Source organism: Somniosus microcephalus, chromosome 9 (assembly GCF_052327205.1).
Source record: "Somniosus microcephalus isolate GS21.2 chromosome 9, FLI_Smic_1.0, whole genome shotgun sequence".
NCBI lineage: Eukaryota > Metazoa > Chordata > Chondrichthyes > Squaliformes > Somniosidae > Somniosus > Somniosus microcephalus.
The window spans coordinates 162,417,205-162,443,309 of NC_140995.1; the positions used below are offsets into that span (position 1 = coordinate 162,417,205).

The following is a 26,105-nucleotide window of genomic DNA, read 5'->3' on the forward strand; positions in this document are numbered from 1 at the left end:
CGTGGGTCACGTGACATTCCCAACGGCGGGAAACGTGATGACGTCAGACTGAGGTGCCTCCCCTCTCAGTCCTCGTGGAGCCAGCTTTAAGCAAAGACCTGTGTTTGAGTTCTCCTGTGTTTTTGAATGTTACTTCCACCAGTTTGCATTAAACATCGTTTTGGTTAGCTGATTGCCTCGCTCTTAGTAATTTCATCAGGAATTCACGAATTTCTACAGTGGTGACCCCGATTCTTCGCGGAGGAAGTGAGACGCAGTGATATGATGGAGGCCAACGCAGTGGCTTTGAAGCTCCCTCAGTTCTGGGAACAACAGGCGGCCTCCTGGTTTGTGCAAGCGGAGGCTCAGTTCGAGCTCCGGAACATAGTGCAGGATCAGACCCGTTACCTCTACGTGGTCTCCGCACTCGACAGCTCCACGGCTTCGAGGATCATCAGCCTGCTGGAAAATCCCCCGGCCGACAGCAAGTACGACACCCTTAAGGCGCGGCTTATCCAGGTATTCTGCCTCACAAAGTCAGAACGCGCACGGCGGTTACTCACGCTGCCCGGGTTAGGCGACTCCAAGCCGTCGGAGTTAATGAGCCAGGTGCTCACGCTCCTTGGTTCAGAACCGCAGTGTTTCCTATTTCAGGAATTGTTCCTGAGCCAATTGCCCGAGCAGGTGCAGGCAGCCCTCGCGAGGTCGGAAACTGCGGATTGTGTGGCGCTCGCGGCCGAGGCTGACAAAATTTACTCCGTCATGCAATAATACTGCGCTGCCTCGAGGCCTCCCTCCCAGAAAGGCCCCGCCCTGATGCCTCCACCATCCGGCTGGTGTTATTACCACGCCCGTTTCGGCCCGAAGGCCCGATGCTGCCGTCCTCCCTGCGGGTTCAAGCCTAAAGCAACGAAGAAACACCAGCGCCAACTGCGCAACGGGAAGACTGAACCTGAAATTTGCCCCACGGCCGCGATGGCGATTGGCGATTCCAGGAAGTTACTCTATGTCACCGATTCCATCTCAGGCCGGCGGTTTTTATGCGACACGGGAGCGCAGTGTAGCATCCTTCCCGCATCGGTCCTCGACATCCGGACTGGGAGGCGCGGTTGTCCACTCCAAGCGGCCAATGGCGGCGCTATTTGTACATTTGGGAAACGGCGGGCCCAGGTGTGTTTCGGCGGTCAACGCTTCCAATGGGAGTTTATCACTGTCAAGATTGCGCAAGTGATCCTCGGCGCCGACTTTTTATGCGCCAACAGCTTGTTAGTAGATTTGAAAAATCGTCGACTGATCAACGTTCAACTCCATCCCGTGTTTTCAAGGTTCTGCCACATCACACGTGGTCTCCTGCGCCTCGCCAGCGTCCAACTATTTCACCTGCCTCCTTGGGGAATTCCCAGAGTTAACCAGGCCCACCTTCTCTGCAATGACCGCCAAGCATGGGGTGGAGCACCATATTATGACAACCGGCTCCCTGGTTTACGCACGGGCTCGGCGATTGGAACCCAGCAAACTCGCGGCCGCGAAGGCAGAGTTCGCCGCAATGGAGCGGTTGGGGATTATTCGCCGGTCGAATAGTCCCTGGTCCTCGCCACTCCATATTGTCCCTAAACCCGGTGGCGGATGGCAGCCCTGCGGTGACTACCGACGGCTTAACGAGGTCACAACCCCTGATTGGTATCCCATACCACACATTCAGGATTTCTCCGCGCATTTGGCCGGGAATTCAATTTTTTCCAAAGTCGACCTCGTCCGTGGGTACCATCAGGTGTCTGTGCACCCCCAGGATGTCCCAAAGACGGCGGTTATTACCCCTTTCGGCCTATTTGAGTTTCTCCGAATGCCATTCGGGCTCAAGAATGCGGCACAGGCATTTCAGCACCTTATGGATTCGGTACTGCGGGACCTTAAGTTTTTATTTGTGTACCTCGATGATATTCTAATCGCCAGCGCCACTAAAGAGGAACACATCGCTCATCTGCGCTTACTCTTTCACCACCTCCATCAGCATGGCCTGATAATCAACCTGGCCAAATGCCAGTTCGGGCTGCAACAGTTGGACTTTTTGGGCCACCGCATTACTTCGGAGGGGGCGTTGCCACTTCCGTCAAAGGTGGAGACAATCGCTGCATTTCCGCAGCTGCAGTCCGTCAAGGCCCTCCAGGAGTTCCTGGGTATGGTGAATTTTTATCATCGGTTTGTGCCCAGGGCCGCACAACTAATGCAGCCACTCTACGAGGCTCTCAGAGGAAAGCCGGGAAAGGGACCCGTGGTTTGGACGCCGGAGATGGATTGTGCCTTCAGGGACACAAAGGCCGCTCTCGCGAACACAACGATGCTGGCACACCCACTGCCTGGCGCCACCATCGCCCTTACGACCAACGCTTCTGATTTCACGATAGGAGCCGTGCAAGAGCAGTGGGTCAACGGTGCGTGGCAACCACTGACGTTTTTTAGTCGCCAACTGTGCCGTAACGAGCGCAAGTACAGCACGTTCGACAGGGAGTTGTTGACGTTGTTTCTGGCTATCCGCCATTTTCATTTTCTTTTGGAAGGGTGCCATTTCACCGTGTTTGTGGACCACAAACCGCTGACGTTTGCTATGGCCAAGACTACCGAACCGTGGTCGGCTCGGCAGCAGCGGCAAGTCACCTTTATTTCAGAGTTCACCACAGACATCCGTCATGTGGCCGGCAAGGACAACGTGGTGGCCGATTGCCTCTCGCGCGTGGCCGCCCAGGCCGTCCAGCTGGGAATAGATTATTCACACATGGCTGCCGACCAAGCAGCTGACCCCGAAACTCAAGCTTTCCGTACCGACTCCTGCCTTCAGCCGACGGACGTACATTTCCACTCAGCGGGCACCTCTTTGCTCTGCAACGTCTCCATGGGGCCTCCCCGCCCGATCGTTCCGGTTTCCTGGCGTCGCAAAGTTTTTGACGCCATACACGGACTTTCACATCCTGGCGTGAGGGCGTCTCAGAAGTTACTGGCATCCAAATTCGTCTGGAGAGGGATGCGCAAGGACATTCGCAACTGGGCTAATACCTGCGTCGTTTGCCAACGAGCCAAGGTGCAACGTCATGTTAAAGCCCCCTTGGCCACCTTCGAAGTGTCGGAACGCCGTTTCGACCACGTCAACGTCGACCTCATTGGGCCACTTCCACCATCACATGGTTTCACTCACCTCTTGACCATGGTCGACCGCACTACGAGATGGCCGGAGGCAGTTCTACTGATGTCCACTACCACCGCGGATGTCGCCAGGGCTTTTATTTCCTCGTGGGTGGCACGGTTCGGCGTCCCATCGGATATTTTGTCCAACCGCGGCCCACAGTTCACGTCTGAGCTTTGGAATGCTGTGGCTATCAGTTTGGGCACCAAGCTCCATCGCACCACGGCCTACCACCCGCAGGCCAACGGGTTATGTGAGCGCTTTCATCGGTCGTTGAAGGCAGCGCTCAGAGCCAGCCTCCAGGGCACAGCATGGGTAGACAGGCTGCCTTGGGTTATGCTTGGTTTGCGTACGGCACCAAAAGAAGACCTGCAGTCGTCTGCCGCGGAACTGCTGTACGGCCAGACACTCCGGGTGCCAGGCGAGTTCCTGCCATCACCAACGCAGCCGTGGTCCGCAACCGAGCAACTCGACGCCCACCGGGACGCTGCCCGGATGTTCCAGCCGATTCCGACGTCACATCACGGTCTTCCGGCCTCCCACATTCCAGTGGAGCTAATGCGGGCCAAGTTCGTTTTTGTTCGTCACGATGCCCATCACAGTCCACTCAAGCCTCCTTACGCGGGGCCTTTCCGAGTATTGCGGGCTGGTGCCAAGAGTTTTTTGGTCGACATCAGCGGCAAACCCGACCACATTTCAGTGGACCGCCTCAAGCCCGCGCACCTGGACCTCGAACAGCCAGTTAAAACTGCACAGCCACCGCGTTGTGGCCGGCTGCCCGTTGCTGCCACGCCCGGCCAGATCGTTCCACCTGCCAGTTCATCAACTGCCCAGCATATTCCTCTCCGGGAATATAGGAGTCGTTCGAACAGGCTTGTCCGACCTCCTCTTCGATTGACTGCCATTGTTAAGGACAATTCTGGGGGGGCGCATGTGGCAGAGCCATTGTACATAATTGCCTGTAACAAAGTCAATCGGTATCTGTATTCGTTTGCTGCATGTTAACATCACGGTCTCTAAAGGGTTAAGACCAAGCGCGATGACGTCATCACGTGGGTCACGTGACGTTCCCAACGGCGGGAAACGTGATGACGTCATGACGTCAGACTGAGGAGCCTCCCCTCTCAGTCCTCGTGGAGCCAGCTTTAAGCAAAGACCTGTGTTTGAGTTCTCCTGTGTTTTTGAATGTTACTTCCACCAGTTTGCATTAAACATCGTTTTGGATAGCTGATTGCCTCGCTCTTAGTAATTTCGTCAAGAATTCATGAATTCCTACAGTATACTCTTTTAATTTGCTGCAACTGTGCATTTAAGTGACATAGAGGAAGGTCACCATTGGCACAATGCTGGTGATGCATGTGTTCAGGTAATAACTGCTGTACATTAATCTATTATTTTCACAGTCTCTTACTAAGTGTAAGTAGGTTGTCATTACATTTACACAGTATATTTATTTGTTAGATGTTCTCTTTGTTTGAAATACATGATAAAGTATCATGCAGGTGATCAAAGACAACACACAGCTCTGTTAATTACAAGCAGAAAAGTATAAATAAGATGATATGCAGTCAATTTTTCTTGACATAATTAGTGCTTGAATCCATCTCAAATCAAAATGGGCTGTGAATTGCTATTTATTATGTCCGTGTATAATTGAGACACGGACTGCAGGAGTTGATTATAACAAGTCTTTAATGAATGGAGACAACCTGGAAACTGAAACTACAGAAGCCTGCTAGGGCCTTTTATACAGGGGTGGTCACTGCCGGTACTGCAGTCTGAGACCAGTTATTCCCTTAAAGGTACATACACAACAATTCCTCTCCTTTTAGATAAACAGTACATAACATTCATTTAACAACTAAATAATAACTAATTACAATTACAATTACGGTTGCTAGATACATTGGTTGAAGTTAAGCAATTATAAGTTCAGTCTTTGAGGAGGCTTCCTGATTCTGTCTGGATAACGCCTCTTTGGGATATCAGGTTCTTCTGGCAAGGTTGCGTCGGGATCAATGTCGTCGTTTGGTTTGTCTGCTTCCAATATCACCGATTCTGTGGTAGATGCAATTGGTACTTCGGTTTCATCGCCAGGTGTATCAGATCGTGGTGTGGAGTTGACGTTTTACAGTGACTCTAGAATCTGGTCAGCATGGCGTCTTACAATGCTCTCTCCAACGTCCACGGTATACATTAGAGGTCCTTGCCGTGTACAGATCGTTCCTGGCTGCCATTTCTCTGTGCGGTAGTCCCGGGCCAAAACTGGTTGACCTATCTTAAAACTCCTGGTCGGCCTTTCATTCATATTCTGAAACTGCCTGTTCTCCACATCTCTTCTGACATTTGGCTTAACCAAATCCAAGCGGCATCGTAGTCTTCGATTGAAGAACATCATGGCTGGAGTTTGGTTGGTAACCGCATGTGTCGCATTCCGGTAGGCAAACAAGAAGTTATCCACCTTGTGTTGTAGGGGTATATCTTCATTACACATTGCCTTGATAGCCTTCTTGAATGTTTGAACAAACCTCTCGGCCAATCCATTAGTGGCTGGATGATATGGGGCGGATGTGTAATGCTTAACACCATTGTTCTTTAAGAACCTCCGGAACTCTTCAGACACAAACTGTGGTCCATTGTCAGAGCAAATCTGTTCAGGCAGCCCATTCCTGGCGAATATGGTTCGTAAGACTGTGATAGTTTTTTCTGTGGTGGTTGAGGACATTTTTATTACCTCTGGCCACTTTGAATGTGCATCCACCGCAATTAAAAACATCAAGCCCATAAAGGGACCAGCAAAATCAATGGAGATGAGGGCCACTCCCATGGATGTAGAGGGGCTTGTGGTGGGGCGTTCTGGACCTTCTGGCATCCTGTACAGCTCTTGGTCATCTCTTCAATTTCTCTATCGATTCCCAGCCACCACACAAACGCTCTGGCTAAGTTCTTCATTTTTACCCCTCCCAGATGACCCTCATGAAGCTCATTGAGCACTCTATCCTTCAATTTGGGTGGAATTACTACTCTGGATCCACACATCAAGGTTCCTCTGCACACTGACAGCTGTTCTCTTCTCGGCGAGAATGCTGGCAGCAGTGGTTCGCCATGTGCTGGCCATCCCTTCACCGTTAAATCATAGACCCAGGAGAGTGTCTGGTCATTTCGTGTTTCCTTTTCTATGTTTGCATTCGTCACAGGGAGACATTCGACTATAGTCGAGTGGAATAACTCCACTGGATCCACTGCCAGTTCTTCTTCCACCGTCGGCAACGGTAGGCGCGACAATCCATCAGCATTCCCATGCTGTTTAGTTCCTTTGTACTCAATGTCATATTGGTGTGCCCCTAGGAAAAGGGACCACCTCTGTAGCCGTTGTGCCGTCATTATCGGTACGCCCTTCTGAGGGTTGAAAATGGAGACGAGAGGTGCAGGTAGTGATTGAACTTCTTCACCCCCCACACCAGGCTGAGGGCCTCTCTGTCAATCTGGGCGTAGTTACGCTCGGCTGAAGTTAACGAGCGTGACGCAAAAGCTATCGGCCTCTCTGAACCATCAAGGAATTTATGTGACAGTACCGCCCCAATGCCGTAGGGAGACGCATCACACGCCAGTCTTATCGGTAGTGATGGGTTGTAGTGAGCCAATACTTCTCTTGAAGTGATTAGGTCCTTACTCTTCTGAAAGGCCCGCTTACATTCATCGCTCCATTTCCAAGCTACTCACGTTCGTAGTAGGGCGTTCAGTGGATGCAGAATTGTGGACAAATTCGGCAAAAACTTATGGTAGTAATTCACCAATCCGAGGAATGACCTCAGTTGCGACACATTTTCAGGCGCTGGAGCCTTAACTACCGCTTCAATTTTGTCAGGGGACTTATGCAACCCCTCTTCATCAATCACGTGGCCACAATACGATATCTGTTTCTTAAAAAACTCGCACTTGGGGCGATTGGCTCGTAGCCCATGTTCACGTAGTCTAGTGAGCACCTGCTCTAGGTTGGCAAGGTGTTCACTGTCATCTTCATCTGTCACTAGGATGTCGTCCAAGTAACACTGAGTACCCGGAATCCCTTGCAGGACTTGTTCCATCGCTCTTTGCCATATCGCCAGAGCTGATGCTACTCCGAATACCAGTCGATTATACTGGTAAAGACCTTTGTGAGTGTTTATTGTGAGATACTTCCTAGAGGATTCTTCAACCTCCATCTGCAAATATGCTTGTGCTAGGTCAATTTTTGTAAAACGCTTCCCTCCAGATAGTGAGGCGAAGATATCTTCTATCCTTGGAAGAGGATATTGTACTGTGTGAAGGACTGGGTTCACCATCACCTTGAAGTCCCCACAGATGCGAACCTTCCTTGGCTCCTCAGACTTGTTGTTTAACGTTTTCTTCATGACAGGAACGATGGGTGTCGCCCACTCGCTCCAGTCTACCTTAGATAACACGCCTGCATTCTCCAGATTCTCCAGCTCTGCCTCGACGGCTGGACGAATTGCATATGGTACCGGTCTTGCTTTGAAAAACTTGGGAATTGCATTCTCCTCTATTTTTATCGAGGCGGTTACGCCTTTAAGAGTGCCCAGTTCTTGTTGAAATACCTCTTTGGCGTCAGCTAAGATTGTTGACAATTGTCCAGGAGTGACGTCATCCTTTTTACCAGCCACCGTCGGTGCCTGAATGGAGTGCCAGTCTAAACTTATCTTTCTGATCCATTCACGTCCCAATAACAGTGGTCCACCATCTTGCAGAATGTAGAGATACAATTTCCGTATTTTCTTGCTGTTATATTCGACAGGCACCCTTATTTTTCCTCTGGGGTATACCTTTTGCCCCGTATACATCCTCAAGACAATGGTTGTCTCTCTCAAGGGTATGTGTGAGAATAGCCGCTCGTCGTCTAGTCGATTCATGACGGTTAGAGCTGATCCTGTATCCAATTCCATTTTGACTTGGGACCCTGCTATCGTGAGGGTGACCCAAATGGTTCGGTGATCCTCTTTTGCGATTACGTTGTGTAGTTTGAGACAGCTTAGTCTCTTGTTCCCGGATTCACTATCGCTCATCTGGTCTTCGGAACTACTGTCCGTCATCTTTTGTACTTTCCTGTACGGTTCCTTAGTAGCCTTTTTGTTGTCGTTGGTCTTCTTCCCAGACCTGCAAACTCGTGCAATGTGTCCCATCTTTCCGCATTGCCTGCATATTTTGTCCTTGGACCAGCAGTCCTTCTGGTCATGGTTTGTTCTGCCGCAGCGATAACATTTTGCAAATCCCCGTGTCATTTCGTGGGTGCCGTATTCCTGTGGCTTTTGTTGTATTTCCGCAGCTCCCCTTGCTGCTGCTTCATACGATACTGCCACGCTGAAAGCCTTATCTAGCATCAGCTCTTTCTCTGAGAGTAACCTCTTCTGGGTTCCTTCACTCAGGAGTCCACAGACAAATTTGTCCCGTAAGGTATCTGCCAGTCCTGCTCCGAACTGGCAGTGCTTTGATAGCTTGCGTAGTTTCGTAAAGTAATCAGCATTGCTCTCATTTTTATGCTGATTTCTCCTGTGGAATTTAAATATTTCTGCTATCAGCAACGGTGTAGGATTTAGGTGTTCCTGTAGGATGGCAACAATTTCATTAAAACTCTTCACCTTCGGTTTGGCTGGAGTAATCAGGTCCCGCAATAGGCCGTACGTTCTTGCGCCCATTAAATTTAGCAATACCGATGCCTTTTTCTCATCGGCTATTTCGTTTGCCTCGACTCTTTCCACATACGTGGTCCAGTCTTCTATTGCATTATCGAAGGCAGTGATATTGCCAGTCTTTGGCATCTTGAAAATCTAAGGTGGCACCTCCCGCGCTTTGCCTTCGTCCCCGCCGAGTTAAGATGGCGCCTCCCGCGCTTTCCCGCCGCTGCCGTTGCTGTTGCTGGCAATTATATTTATTTTACTATCCTGTAATGGCGACGCCCTATGGTCTTCGCGCCTCCCCGATCGCTGCTGCCAACGCCGCGCTCCGCGGTATTTTTATTTTTCTATCGCGCTTCAATATTTGCTCCGTTAATTGAAGAACCGTTCCCGTCGTGGAGCGGACCCTCTGGGACACTTCCCTCCCTCTTCTTGGGTCCGAACGCTGCCCGGCTTCGAAGCATCGGCCGCGCCCTGTGTGCTCCACCCTCTCTCTCTTTGCTTCCCGACTCGCTGCCCGGCCCCGTTGCAGAGCCATCCGATCGAGCTCCAGCCCGCCGCAGCCCAGGAAGGATCAGTGCACTACCTGCCACCAGCCCGATTAGCTGGGAAACCACAGACTGGAGAACCAAGCCTGGCTCTCGACAGTCTCTCCTGCGCTTTTCAATTCGATGATTTGGAGGGCGGTTGCCCACGGTTGATGCCCGTTTCTCGAGCTTCTTTGGATTTTTTTTTTCTTTCTTCTGGCTTCAACCTTCAATAACGTCGTCTGAGGTGCTGCCGAATTGCAGGTAAGTTTGTTTCTTACTCATCGCCAGTATTATGTCCGTGTATAATTGAGACACGGACTGCAGGAGTTGATTATAACAAGTCTTTACTGAATGGAGACAACCTGGAAACTGAAACTACAGAAGCCTGCTAGGGCCTTTTATACAGGGGTGGTCACTGCCGGTACTGCAGTCTGAGACCAGTTATTCCCTTAAAGGTACATACACAACACTATTGATGATAGTGGAATTATTTGATAGATCTGGGTGGGAAAGGATTTTAACATGACCGCAGTATTGCAGACACAATGTTCAGTAATGCACTCCATTTTATTTGAGTGCATAAAGGTGTAGGCCCTGGATTTCCTTGGGGCCAGTGGGTAGGTTGTAATGCCATTGGGACAGGATTTCAGCCCATCCGTGACGTGCACTGCTGACCCCGCCAGAGTTTGCTGGGCCAGCTCACTTACCTTTTGCATGGTTGGCCAGGTGTGTAAATTACATGTAAAATGAGAGAGAAACACTTGAGGAAGGGTCAAGGGTGTGGGCGGGGGGGTGGTATACTCGTTACTGCAGGAATTACAAGCCACTCACCATGTGAGGCTTGCACCTAGGGGGCGAAAGAGAGTGGGAATGAAGAATTAGGCCAGGGAGCTTCACAAACAACAAGGGAGCTGGAGGAAAGAGGAGTGGAGAGGACTCTGCTATTCCCCAGCAGAGGCTGTGGAGATGGTTGCCCTTTCTGAGGACCCAGTAGACTCAGATCTCAAAGATCGCACTATGGAAAGAAGGTCGTTCGGTGAACATCACACTGCATACAGGCAGGGGTCACAATGGAGTCTGCTGCTCTCATATGTGGCAACATCAGGGAAGCATTTTCCTGGTTGCAGATATTAATGGAGCATGTGACAGCCTCATTGCAGTCCCTGACCACTTCTACTCCCCCCTCCCCATAGAAGTGGTGCAGAATCAAGTTAGTGCCTCTTCCACAGAATGTGAACTTGGTATTCATTAAAAAAAATGTTTATTTATGCATTGGTGCTGATTTTCAATGAGCTCATTAGGTTTTGTGGGGTCTGGTTGGGGTGAACTGTCATAATAGACGCAAAGACAAATGCTTCCACAAGAATTGGAATAGCCGTGAAGGCTAAGGAGATGTTATGATGCATGTGTAATCAAGGGAGTGCCGTTAATCCAATGAGACTATTTTACCAATGAACTGCCGAGACTTTTGCCTGGCAGCTGGGTTGGGAGCTGCTCTGTGTCGAGATCCTCCTGATGTTGGGTTCCAGGTGATTCTGCCTACACAGCTTCCTGCTCTCTCACTATGATGGTTTGAAATCTACCTCCGTAGCTTTCCAGTGAAAGAAAATGAAAAATATGCAGGCAAACCTGAGATGTGGCAAAAGTTCTCCAGTGAGCTCTTTTGAATGCAGCACTTCTGTTAGAATCAGCTGATCTTGGCATTTATGCCATTGTAAATTAGTCAGAGCACAGTCGGGTGGTAACAATAGGAATTATAATGTGTGCCGTATATACTTTAAATATCATTGTTACTGAAGGGGTAGGTGAAGAAAGCAAATATCCACCTAAACAAAAAACTGTGCCAGCCCTAAAATGAGTGCTACTCCAATTTGCGCTGTTATAATGAGTCCCCCCACTACCATTACTCCTCAAGTGCACTGGAAAACTTGAGGGAAGTAAGGCCTTTTTGTGTCTTTTTTCAAGATTCGCTTTATTGAATGAATCAGTGCCTCAATTGCCATTTGTTTGAAATAAGTGATATTTAACTTTATTTTATTTTGTCTTCTTGCTGAGTTGAGGGATGACTGTGCTGTGAATACAGTATTTTACCACGCTGCCCATGGATCAGTATAACAACATCTCTCTTACCGAGGCAGTAGTGAGAAAGAGAAACAGATATACTTGTTGATGATGGTTTAGTTGTTATATTCATGGCCCTTTACAAATCAGCCAGGGGGATTTTATTGATTTACAGCGTTGGTCAGGCTTCACGCATATCCCAGTTAACAGTGTGTTTGAGCGTTCTACCCAATCCTATCCATGTTCTAATGAATAATTTAGAAATATCTAATGTGTCTGGACCTCAATCCCAACCTCAACCTCAGAAGATCAACCATATGACATGAGCATAGCATTTCCATTTCCCTGTACTGCCTGTGCTTGAGGCTTGCCTGGGAATGATTGCTAAATTCAAAGGCATTTACTGCAAACTGGTTCAAAAGTGACCAAGTTTATTTCATAAAGATCCTTAACAGCAATCAAAGATGCAAGAGTTTTATCTGATCTCTCTGGACTGGAACCAGCAAATCTCCCCTGAAAGCACTGTGTGTCAGTGATTGGTGAGTCAACAGAGCGATTGCACCCGCGCTGAACTCGACACCAGGCTGCATCTGCATTTAGCTGGTGAGCTGAGTGTGCCAAGCGGGCATTAGGAAGAAGCCGGCTAGTACCGCTGGCAGGGGTTTGAGCTGGCTACAACGCCGGCAGCAGCCCTCTGGTAGGTCTTGAGAGGGAGCGAGCCCAGGCTAGCAGCAGCCTGCATTTGTTTTCTGGAGCCGGCAGGAGGACTCCTGTACCCTTTGACTCCATAAAATAAAAACATTTTCAAATTTTTTGGGACTTTTTTCAGTTAAAGGCTGCTTTAGACCATGAAGAATTAGCTCTGCCTAGTTGCTGTCCAATTTTACATTGGGGTCCTACCACTGTTGTAGGACCCCAATTTGAACAACCACTCAGAGAAAAAGAAAAAGACTTGCATTCATATAGCGCCATTCACAACCTCAGGATGTCCCAACGCGCTTTACAGCCAATGAAGTACTTTTGAGGTGCAGTCACTGTTGTAATGTGGGAAACGTGGCAGCCAAATTATGCTCAGCAAGGTCCCACAAACAGCAATGTGATAATGACCAGATAATCTGTTTTTTGTGATGATAATTGAGGGATTAAATATTGGCCAGGACACCGGGGATAACTCCCCTGCTCTTCTTCGAAATAGTGCCATGGGATCTTTTACGTCCTGCCGAAAGACAGCCTGCCATCTGTTTCAGGCGGGCGACCTGAATGACTAAAAGTCATCTGATTCAGTTTCACGTGAGGCACACTTCTGGGATCAAGCATCCGTGGGAGATCGCGACCCGAGTTTGAGCCTCATTTTGTCTATTTTTTGCCCAATAAACAGGCGCCTCGATGTCCCATTTTCCCCCTATTGTGCTGTCTGCCCTCATCCTTTAACCGGAAGAAAAATAATAACATTGATACATTTTAATTATGTTTGTATAATTTCAACGTAAATAGATAATGACAAATGTAGTTAAGTAAGACTTTTATCATTTTTAGATTTGAACATTGTTGAGAAATAGCCATGTTATTAAAGCTAATCCGGAACTCCCAGCGGGAGTGGCACTTGCAGAGGGTGCACAGCCCATCATTTTCCCTCCATGCTGCTCCCCACTGAAAATACCAGATCACAGAATCACCACTACACTGAGGCCATCTGGTCCATTCAGCCTACTCCTTCCAACAAATCAGGTACAGCTGCATGTCATGGATTTTCACAATCTTATTTAATCTACTGAGGAAGGTGAATAACCGCAGGTAGTACTCCCATGAAGAATCTCTGCAAAATTTCTCTGAGCCTTATCCAGAATATCAGTCTAACCATGCATTAACTCATAGGTTCTGAAGAGTTTTCCACTTTCTTGCTCCATCCACTTTTTATATCAATGACATCCTCCACTCATCAATCAGCCACACCCACCTTTTTTTGCTTCAAATGATATTCCACTAGTGATCCTTATCTCCATTCTTTTTGCAGTACAATGACTGATCTACTGCATCTTGATCTCCTCCATGGCATTTCCCCAGAAAATCTATCAGAGTCAGCGGTGGCCATGTTGGGTGGGTACAAAGCCTGCCACACAGACTTAATGCCGGGTTTCTGCCACAGTGGAAAATCCAAGCTAGAATATCAAAACTGAAGGCATAAGACAAAAGAAACACAATTGGTATATAAAGAGAGAGAAAAGTAAACTATAAACTGTACTCAAAGAATTTGGAACAACCTGAGGTAGTAGTCAAATACATGCATCAGCATTGGCTCTGTGGTAGCACTCTAGTCTCTGAGTCAGCAGGTCATGTGTTTTAAGTCCCACTCCAGAGACTAGAGCGTATAATCTAAGTTGACACTTTAGTGCAGTCCTGAGGGAGTGTTGCATTGTTGAAGGTGTCTTTCTTCACGTGATGTTAAACCGAGACCCTGTCTACCCTTTCAGGTGGTTGTAAAAGATCCTATGATACTATTTTGAATAAGAACAGGAGAGTTCCTCATCCCTCAGCCCTCATCCCTCAACCAACATCACTAAAACATAAAACAGATTATCTCATTGCTGTTTGTGGGACATTGCTGTGCACAAATTGGTTGCCGTGTTTCCTACATTATAAAAGTTACTACACTTCAAAAGTATCTAATTGGCTATAAAGCCCTTTGGGATGTCCTGAGGTTGTGAAAGGAACTATATGAATCTAAGTTCTTTCTTTCTTTCTATAAGGGTGCTCAAAATGCCATGATTGCAAGGCTAGGGTCTGGAGTGGGGAGTAAGGCTCCTGGGCAATTCCTACCCAAATGGTGGGTAGGCGCCAGATTTTCCAGCTGCCTGTGGCACATGGGCAATGGAGATGCGCCTTCAGTGCCATAGGTGCGCCTGCATGCCTGTGGAAATTAGGCGGGTGTAATTCGGCTACACCCGGTTTGGGGGTGGTAACTGAATTATCGCTGGAGATTTAGCGCCCAATGTGGAATTATCGCCCTGGCCGCTAAATTCAGCGCTCCACTTCCTCTCTGGGTGGTGTCGGGGGTGCAAAGCCTGGTAGCGTTTCAGCGCCCCTTCCCTTCTGTTAAAGGGGAAGGATGCTGCAAGCTCTGCAGGGCCTCCGATGGCCCACACTAGCCCAGCAGGGCGGCGTGGTGCCGTGGCTGCAGCCCGGCACTGAGACGCGGTGCCGGACTGCGTGATGGCAGCCACAGACCACGCCAAGGGCCGCCACAGAGGGCTGACCTAGAGGTCGGCCAAAAAAAATAAAATGGCAGCGCGGGTCGCAGCCGCACCTCCCTTTAATTAGCGCCCTGCGAGTGGAGGTCAGTGCGGCTCGCGACCCACGAGGCTGGCACTGGCACTGCTCGCGGCAGCCCCGCAGGACAGTAAGGGGTCGCGGCAGGGTGCTAAGGGGTCGCGGCACATGGCGATGACATCATCGCCGGCGGCTCAGCGGCCCGGGGCACTACCAGCAGGGGCATGGTGCTATTGACTAGCGCCTTAGTAGCGCCCCGCCAAATTTCTCAGGAGGCACTATTCCCGCCCGGGCGATAAGCCCTTTGCGCCCCGTTAGCGCCCCCCGGAGGCGCTAGTGGCAGGCGCGATGGCACCAAATTTCGCAGCCTAGGTGCCTTTCCACTGACCCCACAAATGGCACAACCCTGACGTAAGAATCGGAGACACTTTCTTTTCCTAAGTTTAATAAAGATACTACGTGCTTTTTTTCAATTTCTTTGTTTATTTCAGGGTCATTTACTTTCAGAGAAAAATGGGAAATCAGACAAAGAAAGCAGACTTTAGCAAACCGATCGCTATTAGTTTGAAAATAAATGGATGAATGGATCAAAGCTTTTGTATCGGATGAGTTTACAAGGATGTGTCAGATCTGAATTATTTTCACATGTTTAAATTATTAATATGGAAAAGCACCATAGCCACAGAAAAAGAAAAGCATATGAGAAAATAAACTGAGACAGGTTTAGTCACTGAAATTGCTCTGTTTGGTATTAGTAATGAATGAGTTAATGCATTCATTTCGATTTCCTTTGCTATTTTAATGAAAATAGGAGACTAAGGAATAAAGTTAACATGGTAATGGAAAGAATGAGGTGAGAATAGAAATAGTAACAGATACAAGAATGATATGAGATTAAAAAGGTATGTGTAATATGTTACTCTGTGTAACTTAGGGGAGAAAAATGGCCTAAATTGCTGTCCCATCAAATGAGCTGAAATACTGCAGAGAGAAAATGACTACAGATCACTAGAAAATGATTCAATTTTTTAAAATTTAGACTTCGGACATTTATATCCAGTCATCTTTAATGAGATCGAGATAAGTACACTAATTAGAATGAATAACAACTTTAAGTGTTATAACAGGAACCATGACAGTTAAAGAAAGTTGAGCTGTGTTAGCAAATTAGGGCCCTGTATTCAGATGTTCATTTTTTATAGCTGCTTATTCGTGTGAGAGTCCAGCAACATGGTACAGTGTACTTGACTTATGCAAGTTAGAATTTACTAAATAATCACATACTTTGAATTTGGAAGAATTATGGTCTAACAAAAAATGTAATGAAACTTTCCCCTTTTTGGGGTTGCAACTTATGATTGATAGATGCATTGAAAGTGCATGAATCAAGAATAAGGTGCAACCCTAAAAACAGAATGGTTAAGTGGAAAATAACTATGGAAGGCTACGAAGAAATGAGATGGAATTCAGAGACAAAATTCCTGAGGTAAAAATTGGTAACTTTTGTGCCCATTTTATGCCTGTAAAACGGACGCAAAATGACCAGCTTAGGGGCGCAACGTCCCGCGCTTGGTCTGCCAGCGAGGCAGGCAGCCCAAATTCGAGCCACCCACTCAGTCAAATGGCTGTGGAGGCATGACAGGCGCCGGCAGCTCACCCCTATTATTACAATCAGGCCCGAGGCCCAATTTTCGGCAGGCCTCGGACCTCTCGGTTTGGACATGCGTTGGAAGTGCACCGTCAGTTATGCTTTCGGTAATGGGCCATAACAATTCTCCCCTCACCCCCCACCCAGATGTAATGATATATATCGGTCTATTTATAATTAATAGATAAATACACACTGAATCCTAAGCATTGGTATTAACATGTAGTAAAAGCCTACATATTGAGAATAAGCTGCCACAGCTGGATGTTGTGTCTGCATCTCTCCGGTAATCGTAGAATCATGCAGCACAGAAGGGGGCCATTCAGCCCATCGTGCCTGTCCCGGCTCTTTGAAGGAGCTATCCAATTAGTCCCACTTCTCTGCTCTTTCCCCATAGCCCTGCAAATTTTTCCTTTTCAAGTATATATGCAATTCATTTTTTTCTCCAAATCGTAAGGAACATTGCGATGTGTTTTATGTTGGAATAGGGGACAGAGAGCTGATTAAATCATGAGATGCTCAGCCCCCATTCTGGCGTAAAACATGTTGAAGCATTCATTATAAACATAATAATGCCCAAAATGTCAGAAGAGACTGGAGATGTATACATCGCTAAAACTCAGATTTCCTTAGGATATGGATCATTATACAGTCCTTGTATTTTTCTATGCAGGTATATTGAGCTAAAGCAGATGTTTGTTGTATTCCTCACTTATGAATTCACAGGAACTGAGGTGACTCACAAACAGAAACAAATTACACGCACAGCAGTTGCTGGTGGAAAGTGGCCTCTATAAGTTGGCAATGCTACTGTGGGGAGGACTGTTTGTTCCTGGTTAACAGAGGAGGATAATGCTAGTCATTTGGGCTTTGGAAATTCAGCAATGTAAGAACTTTGAAAGGACTAAGATTTACTGTATATTGGTTCTGTTGCTGTCTGTGTGGTAGCTTTTGGTTAATATGAATAAGACAAAGAGATTTAAATGGAACATATCTCTCAGGTTTTCTGTCTGAAAGCTTGAATAAGAAAAGAAAAGCACGATTAGCAAATAAAAACCAAACCAAAACAAACAAGGACATAGAACCTCTTTGCCTTACTCATCAAGGGACTTGTCCAGTTCTTACCATCCGTCTGGTTTTCAGTACTGTAGATACTAGCAACACTGTAATCATATCTATGAATGATTTAATTCACATGTACGATAAAAGGAAGAAAAAGTTTAACTAGTCGCCTAAGCATTAAATTTTATGTTGTTTGTAACAATAGAACAACTTCATGCTGAATAACATTCCCCCCCGCAAAAAAAATAATTTTGAAGACCCCGTTTCATTTCTTGTTGAGCAGTAACAGCAGAATATGAAAGCCATTTCATTTTATTTCCTGTTGCTTACTATTAAGATTTTCCCAAAGGACAAGTACAGCTGTCTCATTCCAGTAGTAATGACCTAGTTTTATGACTTTTGTTGAATTAAAAGAAAAAAAAGCAGTAACGCTCTCTTTGTTGATGGTATAAAAAATATGATAGAGATTTATGCCTGTTGCTTTTTTCAGAATCTGCCTCATTAATTTTGTTGCTCACTGCATTTGTCATTTTCAGGTGACAGCCACTAACAGTGTGAAGGGGTGTAATTCACATTTCCGTGGCACATCCAGTGCTGCGCCGATGGCCGCAGGAATCCTGGCACTAGTTTTGGAAGCCAAGTAAGTATCATTTTATTATTCATGTTCTTCCTGTCCTCAGTGTTTCTCCTTTCTGACTTGATGTAGTCATTTGCTTCTGAAATCCTCACTCAACTTAAAAGATGCTGTAGCCAAACCCATAGGTTTGTCTGTGGCCCTACCAATGGAAATGTATAACACAGAAGGGTCAGGATGGGAAATATCAGTTTACCCTGCCCACTCACCACCCTCATTTTAAGATGGAGCACTTCCATCAACAGCTACTTCATCCCAAGGGTCTGGAGGAGAGCTGACAAATCTCACAGTTGACATTAACAATAAGAGAGCTCCAACATTCTATACTGCTATGTATCTGGGCTACTTAAACAGATACCGTTTCTTAAAGTCAAATAGATTAGGGGAGACAACAGGGTAAATTCAGTAAATTCCATGCCCCCAGTGGGGAGCCGCACTTGAAAGACATGTAGGTCTGAAAATCAGCACTGCAGTATGGTAGCCTATCTCTGATTCATGCTCTCTTCAAGCAAGGCTCACACTGGGAATGTAGAAGTGCTGTATTTGCCCAGACATTTTGGCAATGTGTCAAATCATTCTTTGACTAATAAAGGGATAGTGTCTTCCTGAAAAAGTGTTTGGCAAACCTTTTCTTTATTCCTTAAGGAGGAAGAAGTGCCTTGTGTAATCATATTGTGGGTGAAATTGGACATGCTCAAGGACGCAAAACAGGCGGAATCACATTTGCTGACCGTTATACGACATATCTGATATTCACTTCAATGGAACTGAATATCAGCCGGAGCATATAACGGGCAACCGATGTGGTACGACCTGTTTTGCATCCCCGGCCATGTCCAATTTCACCCCCATTATGTCCAAGTAACACAATGATTCATTCACTGTGATTCAGGAACAAAGAAACAGGAGTAGGCCATTCAGCCCCTCACGCCTGTTCCACCATTCAATGAGATCATGGCTGATCTGTATCTTAACTCCATCCACCGGCCTGGTTCCATATCCTTTTATACCTTTGTCTAGCAAAAATCTATCGATCTCAGATTTAAAATTATTAGTTGAGCTAGCATCTACTGCTTTTTGTGGGAGAGAGTTCCACACTTCTACCACCCTTTGCATGAAGAAATGCTTCCTAACATCTCTCCTGAATGGCTTGGCTCTGATTTTAAGGTTATGTCCCCTTGTCCAATGAGTTACATCATTGGGTCATCTATTTGTAAACAAACAGAAAATGTTTTTTTTTAGCTGCTTTTGGGGTTTTACTCTTGATATTTTCCTTGGTTTCAGCATTGTGAACCAATCCCATAGATGAGCCCTTGTTTCCTACGAATGTGCCTTTTCTTGCCCAATACCTAAGTACGTTGCAGTGAGCCCAGTGATTGAACAGGAAACTGTTGTTACTGTATTTTGGCTATGATTATGTCATGCATCCTCACAAGATCCTCCTTGACTGTGGAAGACGATGGAATAAACACTTCATTAGACTGTGATTTAGACTATAAACGACTAAACAGTAAATAGATGTGAACAGAAGGAATGACACACTCGATTTATAGTAATTGTAGACTTAAGCTAATTCTCCCCAGAAGATAGACAAATAACAGTCATAATTGCTGTGCTAAACTGCAACATAAACCAAACAGAGGGTGCCTGAATATTAACCTTTTTATGGATTATTGTCCATGGAGACTCTCTGGCCTAACTATCTCTTTCTGATGGTTTCAGATGGACTACCCATTTTTTTGTAAAACAGGCTAAGAAATACTTTAAAAAAAAGTGAATGTGACAATCAAAATTTAAATCTGCATCTCTTAAACTCAAAATGAGCTGCCAATCAAATATAATATATGTCGATACCTTTGGGTGTGAAAAGTTCTACCCTCCTCTCCTTGATGGCTGGGATCAGTAATAATTTTTTTCATGGCTATAACAGGTACTGTGTGTTGCTTCATGATCACAATTTACTTTAATATTTCACGTACAGAATGATATAATGTTCCAGCAGAGAAACAGGCCATTCGGCCCAACACTTTGTGCCAGTGCCTTTTCCTACGTGAGCCACCTCGTCAAATCACACTTTGCTGCTCACTCGCTGTATCTATTAATATTCTTCTTTCCCTAGCAATCCTTTGAAAAGAATTTATGGACTTGGCTTGAAACATGGTTTCTGGCAGAAAATTTCATATTTTAACCACCCTCTGTGTAAAGTTTTTTTTTAAATCTCCCATTTAATCCATTTTGTGATTATCTTAATTTTTGCTCACCAGTGGAAACATTCCATAACTGTGTAACCCTCATGGTCTTGAAGATCTCGATCAGGTCACCCTTAACCTTCTCAGTTCTAGTAAAGAAATTCTAAATTCTCACGTTTCTCTCTTCATGACTGTAACTCGTCATCACTAGTAATATCCCAGTGAATCTACACTGCGCCTTTTCTATTGCTTGTATATTGTTCCTGATGTGTGGTGCACTAAACTGTACACAATACTCCAACTGCTGCTAAGGTCTTCTACCAGTTCAACATTACCTCTTTGGTTGTGTATCCGATGAATCTAGCTTTAAAACCAAGTATTCTGGTCGCCTTTTTTAATATCTTAACTGCTTGTGCCTGTGACCTGTGTATATGCACACCAAGGTCCCTCTGCTGCATTTGAAAACTCAACATCTAATATGTATTTCCTTTTCTTATTCTTCCTTCCAAAATATATTACAGGAAACTTTCTGATATCCGGCACTGACGGGACCGAGCTGGTGCCGTACCATCAAAAGTGCCGGACATACCAGCGTTAATGTTGAGAGATACGGAACTGAAAAGCTCCGTGTGAATCAACAAACCCTGGCCTAGAAATTGGGTATAGCCCCGCCAGCACGTTTGCGCCGAAAATTTTGCGCCCGCCGCGGAGCCAGTTGTGCCCGCCCCATATTCACTTTCAGCGCCCCAAAGCGGAACCGGGCGCTGGTACAGGGTGTGTCCACCCCGCTTGGGGCGCTGAAAGTGAATTTCAGCGCTCCCGGTCCTGCTGCGCCACCCGATGCGGTGCGGCAGGCTGCTGTACTGCAGGCCTCCCCCTTCTCTTAATGGGGAGGTGCCTGCAACGGCCGGAGCCCCGATTGCAAGTGCCGGCAAAAGAGCCCGGCACAACGGAGAAGTGCCGGGCTCCACGGAAACCAGCCGGCAATGCCGCGGGGGGGGGGGGGGTGGAGGAGGCCGGGGAAGGAGGTGCAGGCAGGCGGCCACCGAAAAAGTGGCCGCCCCGCACCTCCACCTTAACTTGCGCCGCTAAGGCTGCAGTAAGGACCCGGTCTCCCGATGTTGTTAGCGCCTGCCACGGAAGAGGCGGCCGCTACTGAAGATGGGGATCGGCGTGGTTTCGGGCGGTACCGGGGCACTGCGCACACCGATGACGTCATCGGTGCCGGCGCAGCGCTACCGGCTAACGCCGATGTTAGGGCCCACCTAATTTCGGGCGCGACGCAACTTCCGGCGCAACCCACTCTTTCGCCCCTAATTGGGCGCAAACGCAACTGAATTTCTAGGCCCCTGTTGCTTAGCAACAGCTTCAAAACAGTCGGCTGCAGTTGCAAGCGTCTCTAGCTGAAGCTGTTGCTATAGCTACAGACCTTGCAGTGCCTGACTGGGGGAAAAAAAAGCAACGAGAACTAAAAAAACGTATAGAAAACGGCTCCTGATTTTTGCTGTTAGATCGAGTATTCCGGACATATAACCTCCGGATAAACCAAAGTCTCCTGTACTTCACATTTTATTTATTTTGAACTGCATCTGCCCATCCTGTTACCCTACCTACGTAATGTTACAATCTTTCACTATCCTTGTTACAATTTGCCATACAAACAATTTAATGTCATCAGTGAATTTCAGTATTGTTCCCTCAATTCCCAAGTCCTATTTATCAGTAACTAAGAGCAATGCCAGCACAGGTCGCTATGGAACACCACTCACTACATCTTTCAGGTCCAAGAAACTTCCTTTATGTTTTTCTGTCCAACCTTTTCTAACCATGCAGCCATATTTGCCTTAATTCCATGAGCTCTTACATTTGCCCTTATTCTCTGATGTGGTACCTTATCAAATGATTTTTGAAAATCCTTAAAACCACATCCACCTCATTTTCTTTATCTATCCTCTGTTAATTCTACAAGGAATTCTGTTAAGTTAGTCAAATACAAACTGGCTTTTAAAAATCCATGCTGTCTGGCCCTAATTAAATCATGTTTCTCCAAGAGCCCAGTAATTTCATCCCACATTAGAGATTTTAGTGGTTTGCCGACAATTTATGTAAGACTAGCGGGTCTATAATTATCTCACATTTGCCACTCTCCAGTTTTCTGACAATTTTTCTTTCCAAAGAATTTTGAAAACTTATAGTCAGAGTGCCCTCTAATTCTTCCTCAGCTTCCCTCAGGATCCTACGATGTAAATTGTCAGGTCCCAGTAATTTGTCTACCTTTAGTTTAAGTAACTTCTTTAATACCATCTCACTTTGAATAATAATCTCCTCTAAATGTTTTACAGTCACCTATAGTGGTTCTACAGTTTTAACATCCACTTCCTCTGTGAAAACTGAGGCAAAATATTTAGTATTTCTGGCATTCCTTCACTCTCCATTACAAGCTTCCTTCATCTCTTAGCAGTCCAAAACCTACATTAACAATCTTCTTACTACTATGGAAAGTCTTTTTTATTGCCCTTCATGGTTTTTTTTGTTAAGTTTCTCTTATTTCCTCTTAGCCTTTCATCTTTTTTTAGCTTTTGTATATTCTTTATATTTGTCCTGTTTTTCAAAATGTATCTGCCCTATAAGTACTGAATACTTTTTTAGTTTGAAATTTGATCTAATCTACCTATTAATTTATGGAACCACAGTTTTCAATGCACTTCCATTTTACCATGCTGAAATATACTTGATTTGTATCCTTTTCATTGCATGTTTAAATATTTCCCATTGCTGCGTAACAGTTCTATTTGACAATTTTCTTTACAGTTAATCTGCGCAATGGAGTGAGCCTTGACTCAGCGGTAGCATTAATAATATTATTAAAACTGGTGTTATATGCAGAATGAACAAAACCCAGGAAATCATCTCACTGCAGACAAGTAAAAGGTTCTTAAAGTCTCAGTGTAAAACATTTAATTAGACAAGAAGTGTTTGGATTTTTCTAAATAAATCAATTAGGATTTAGAAATATTTTGGCACTTATCCCTAGTTGGTTCTGGAGACTAATAGGAAGTACAGTATAAAGCCAGAAACTGCTGCTAGTAACCATTTTAATGACTGGGGCGGGGGAAGGGAGAGAGAATTCGGAAGTTCACATTGCTGTTTTGCTTTTTTGTGAGAACAGTACAAGTGGAAATAGTATTTTAGCGTAAGACCCTACTATGGCCTTATCATTGAGCTATGTCGTGAAAAATACAGCCCTTTTTGTACATAAACAAAAGTTAACAGAATTTTTTTTTAAATTCACCACAAAGTGATCTCCTGTCTGGGATCACCATTCTCTCATTGTTTCCAAAGCTATGACTCATCTTTGCCAAATCTTAGCTACAAGTACGATAGCAAAATACTGCAGATGTTGGAAATCCAAAATAACAACACAAGTAGTTCCTGCTGCTCTGTGAGCAGTGGACGGTGGCTGCTGGGAGCGGAGTTTAAGTGAGGGCATGTCACGTTGTCGCTCTTAGCTCGTGAAATGCAGCAAAAGGGATTGCTCCAATCAAAAAGGTACTATGAAGTTGTCATTGCTCAATAATAAGACTACACAGAAGGCGATAATATAGAGACGAATTGGGAGGTAGAAGTTGTAATTTCATTTCTGGACTTATTTGACAGTAAGTTGCCTGAGCATTGATTGCTGTGGTGTTATATGTCTTTTTGTTTACATTGCTTGTTGTGATTATTTTCATTATAATCACTTCAACTCATTTGTCTTTTGTTTAGAGTACACATAAAGCAACGTTCTTTTGAATAACCTTTTGCTGTCCAAGGAAAGAAGCTTATCTTCTTCTGTTGGCACATGTCATCGCAGACCACATAGCCAGCGTATGCCATTCACTCGATATGTCAGCAGAAAGCAAATAAATTCAATATGAAATCACTACAAAATTACTGGAAATCAACCTGCCTAGAATTACTGAAAAATAAAACCTAACTATTGTAAGTAAATAATTTTGCAGTTCTACAGCAGAATTACAAGTGAACTAAAGACCTAGGGCTGAATCTTAACTCCCGAAAACAGGTGGGTTGGGGTCAGGTGAGACGTTAAAAATTTTAAAATCTCAAACCCGACCCCAACCCGCCCACTTCCAGGTTTAACAGCTGTGGGACAGGGGCGGGTAGTCAGCCCACTCCCAGGAGGCGGGTTGGCCAATTAAATATTTTAATGAGGCTGGTGGCCTCTGATTTAACCTGGTTTGCAGGTTTAACCTTGGCTGGCCGGGTTTCTTAGGCCTCGAGAAACCCGGCAGCTGAAGGGAGTGGAGGACAGCTTCGGGGAGAAGGTAAGCACTTCCCCATGGCACCGCACCCCCCCCCCCCCAAGCTCCCCTCTGTTATGTTCATGAATAAATAGACGTTTTCATTATGAACAGCTAGCTTGAGCTAGTCATTTATTCAGCCATGTGGACTAGTGTACAGGCATCCATCTTGACTACTGCCTTGTGGGTAGCCCACTACTAAACATACAGCTCCACCTAGTGTACCATTCTAGAATGACATGTTACTGATCATTACATCCCCTTCCTTAGAGGTTAAACAAAATCAATATCAATCAATCATAACGACATAAACATCTTCACAACAGTCAACACATTTTCAAAGCTTTACTTTATGAACTCTAAGCTTTTCATTCTTTCATTATAGTTTTCTTTGTACTCAAAGATTAAGTCTATCAGGCTTTTTTACTTCACGTGTGGATCTTCTCAGCACAGGTAAGTCTGATGTGTTTTCATGAGAGCCTGTATGTGTGTTTGTGTTAGATTGTTCTGGTGGTGAGTGACAAGATTCAGTTGCAGCATTGTCATCGATTTGCTCTTGGATAGTTTCTTGTGTTTTCAGGAGGGAACGGCGGTTCCTCCTGAGAATCTGTCCTTCCTCAGCTCTAACAGTGTATGACCTTGGTCCTACTTCCTCAAGAACTGTAGCTTTCCTGTTCCATGCATCTGGATCCTCAATCCTGACAACATCATCGCTTGTCAATGGTTTCAGAGTTTTGGATGACTTATCATAGTGTGATTCTGTTTCAGCTTTAACAGTTGAAGTCTCTGTCTCAGTTCCTTACTCTACTTTTTTTTTGCACAGCAGGGTAGCATGGTGCGCAATTTGCGACCCATTAGGAGTTCAGCAGCTGAAGAACCACAGTCTAAAGGGGAGGCTCGGTAGCTCAGCAGGGCGAGATAAGGATCAGACTTGCTTTCTGTTGCTTTCTTCAGTAGCTGTTTGAGAACTTGAACACCTTTCTCTGCCTTACCATTCGACTGAGCATACAGAGGACTGGATGTGCTGTGTTGAAAGTCATAATGTGCTGCAAACTGTTGCCACTCCTTACAGTTGAAGCACAGACCATTGTCGTTAACGGCAATCCTGGGAATTCCATGTCTGGCGAAGATGGATTTAACATGCATTATGACACTGCTTGCAGATGTGCTTGAGAGCAGCGCCATCTCAGGATAGTTAGAATAGTAGTCAATCACTATTAGATAGTCTTTACCATTCAAATGAAAAAAGGTTCATACCAACCTTTTGCCATGGTGCTGTTGGTAAGTCAGCTACTATCATTGGTTCCTTTGCTTGTTTGTTTTGGTGTTTCTGACATGTCTCACATATGCCTGTCATGTTCTCAATGTCCTTATTTATGCCAGGCCAATAAACAGCGTCTCTTGCTCTCCTTTTGCATTTTTCAATTCCGAGGTGTCCCTCATGAATCCTTTTGAGCATGTCTTGATGTAGAGCCTGTGGAATGACTATTCTGTTCTCTTTTAGTAATAGTCCACTTGCGACACTCAACTCTGACCTGATGTGATAGTACTTTGGACAGGAACCTTTTGGCCAACCATGATGAA

The 26,105-nt window shown here is 45.7% G+C and overlaps 1 protein-coding gene across 1 annotated transcript in view; it reads left to right on the forward strand.

Moving 5' to 3' along the window:
- LOC147112804 (PC3-like endoprotease variant B) overlaps positions 1 to 26,105 on the forward strand; it is an 845,811-nt gene that overhangs the window by 58,073 nt on the left and 761,633 nt on the right. The window contains exon 6 of the mRNA XM_085998224.1: positions 17,934 to 18,037. Coding sequence (XP_085854350.1) covers positions 17,934 to 18,037 — 104 coding nt within the window. The remainder of the gene's footprint in view (positions 1 to 17,933; positions 18,038 to 26,105) is intronic.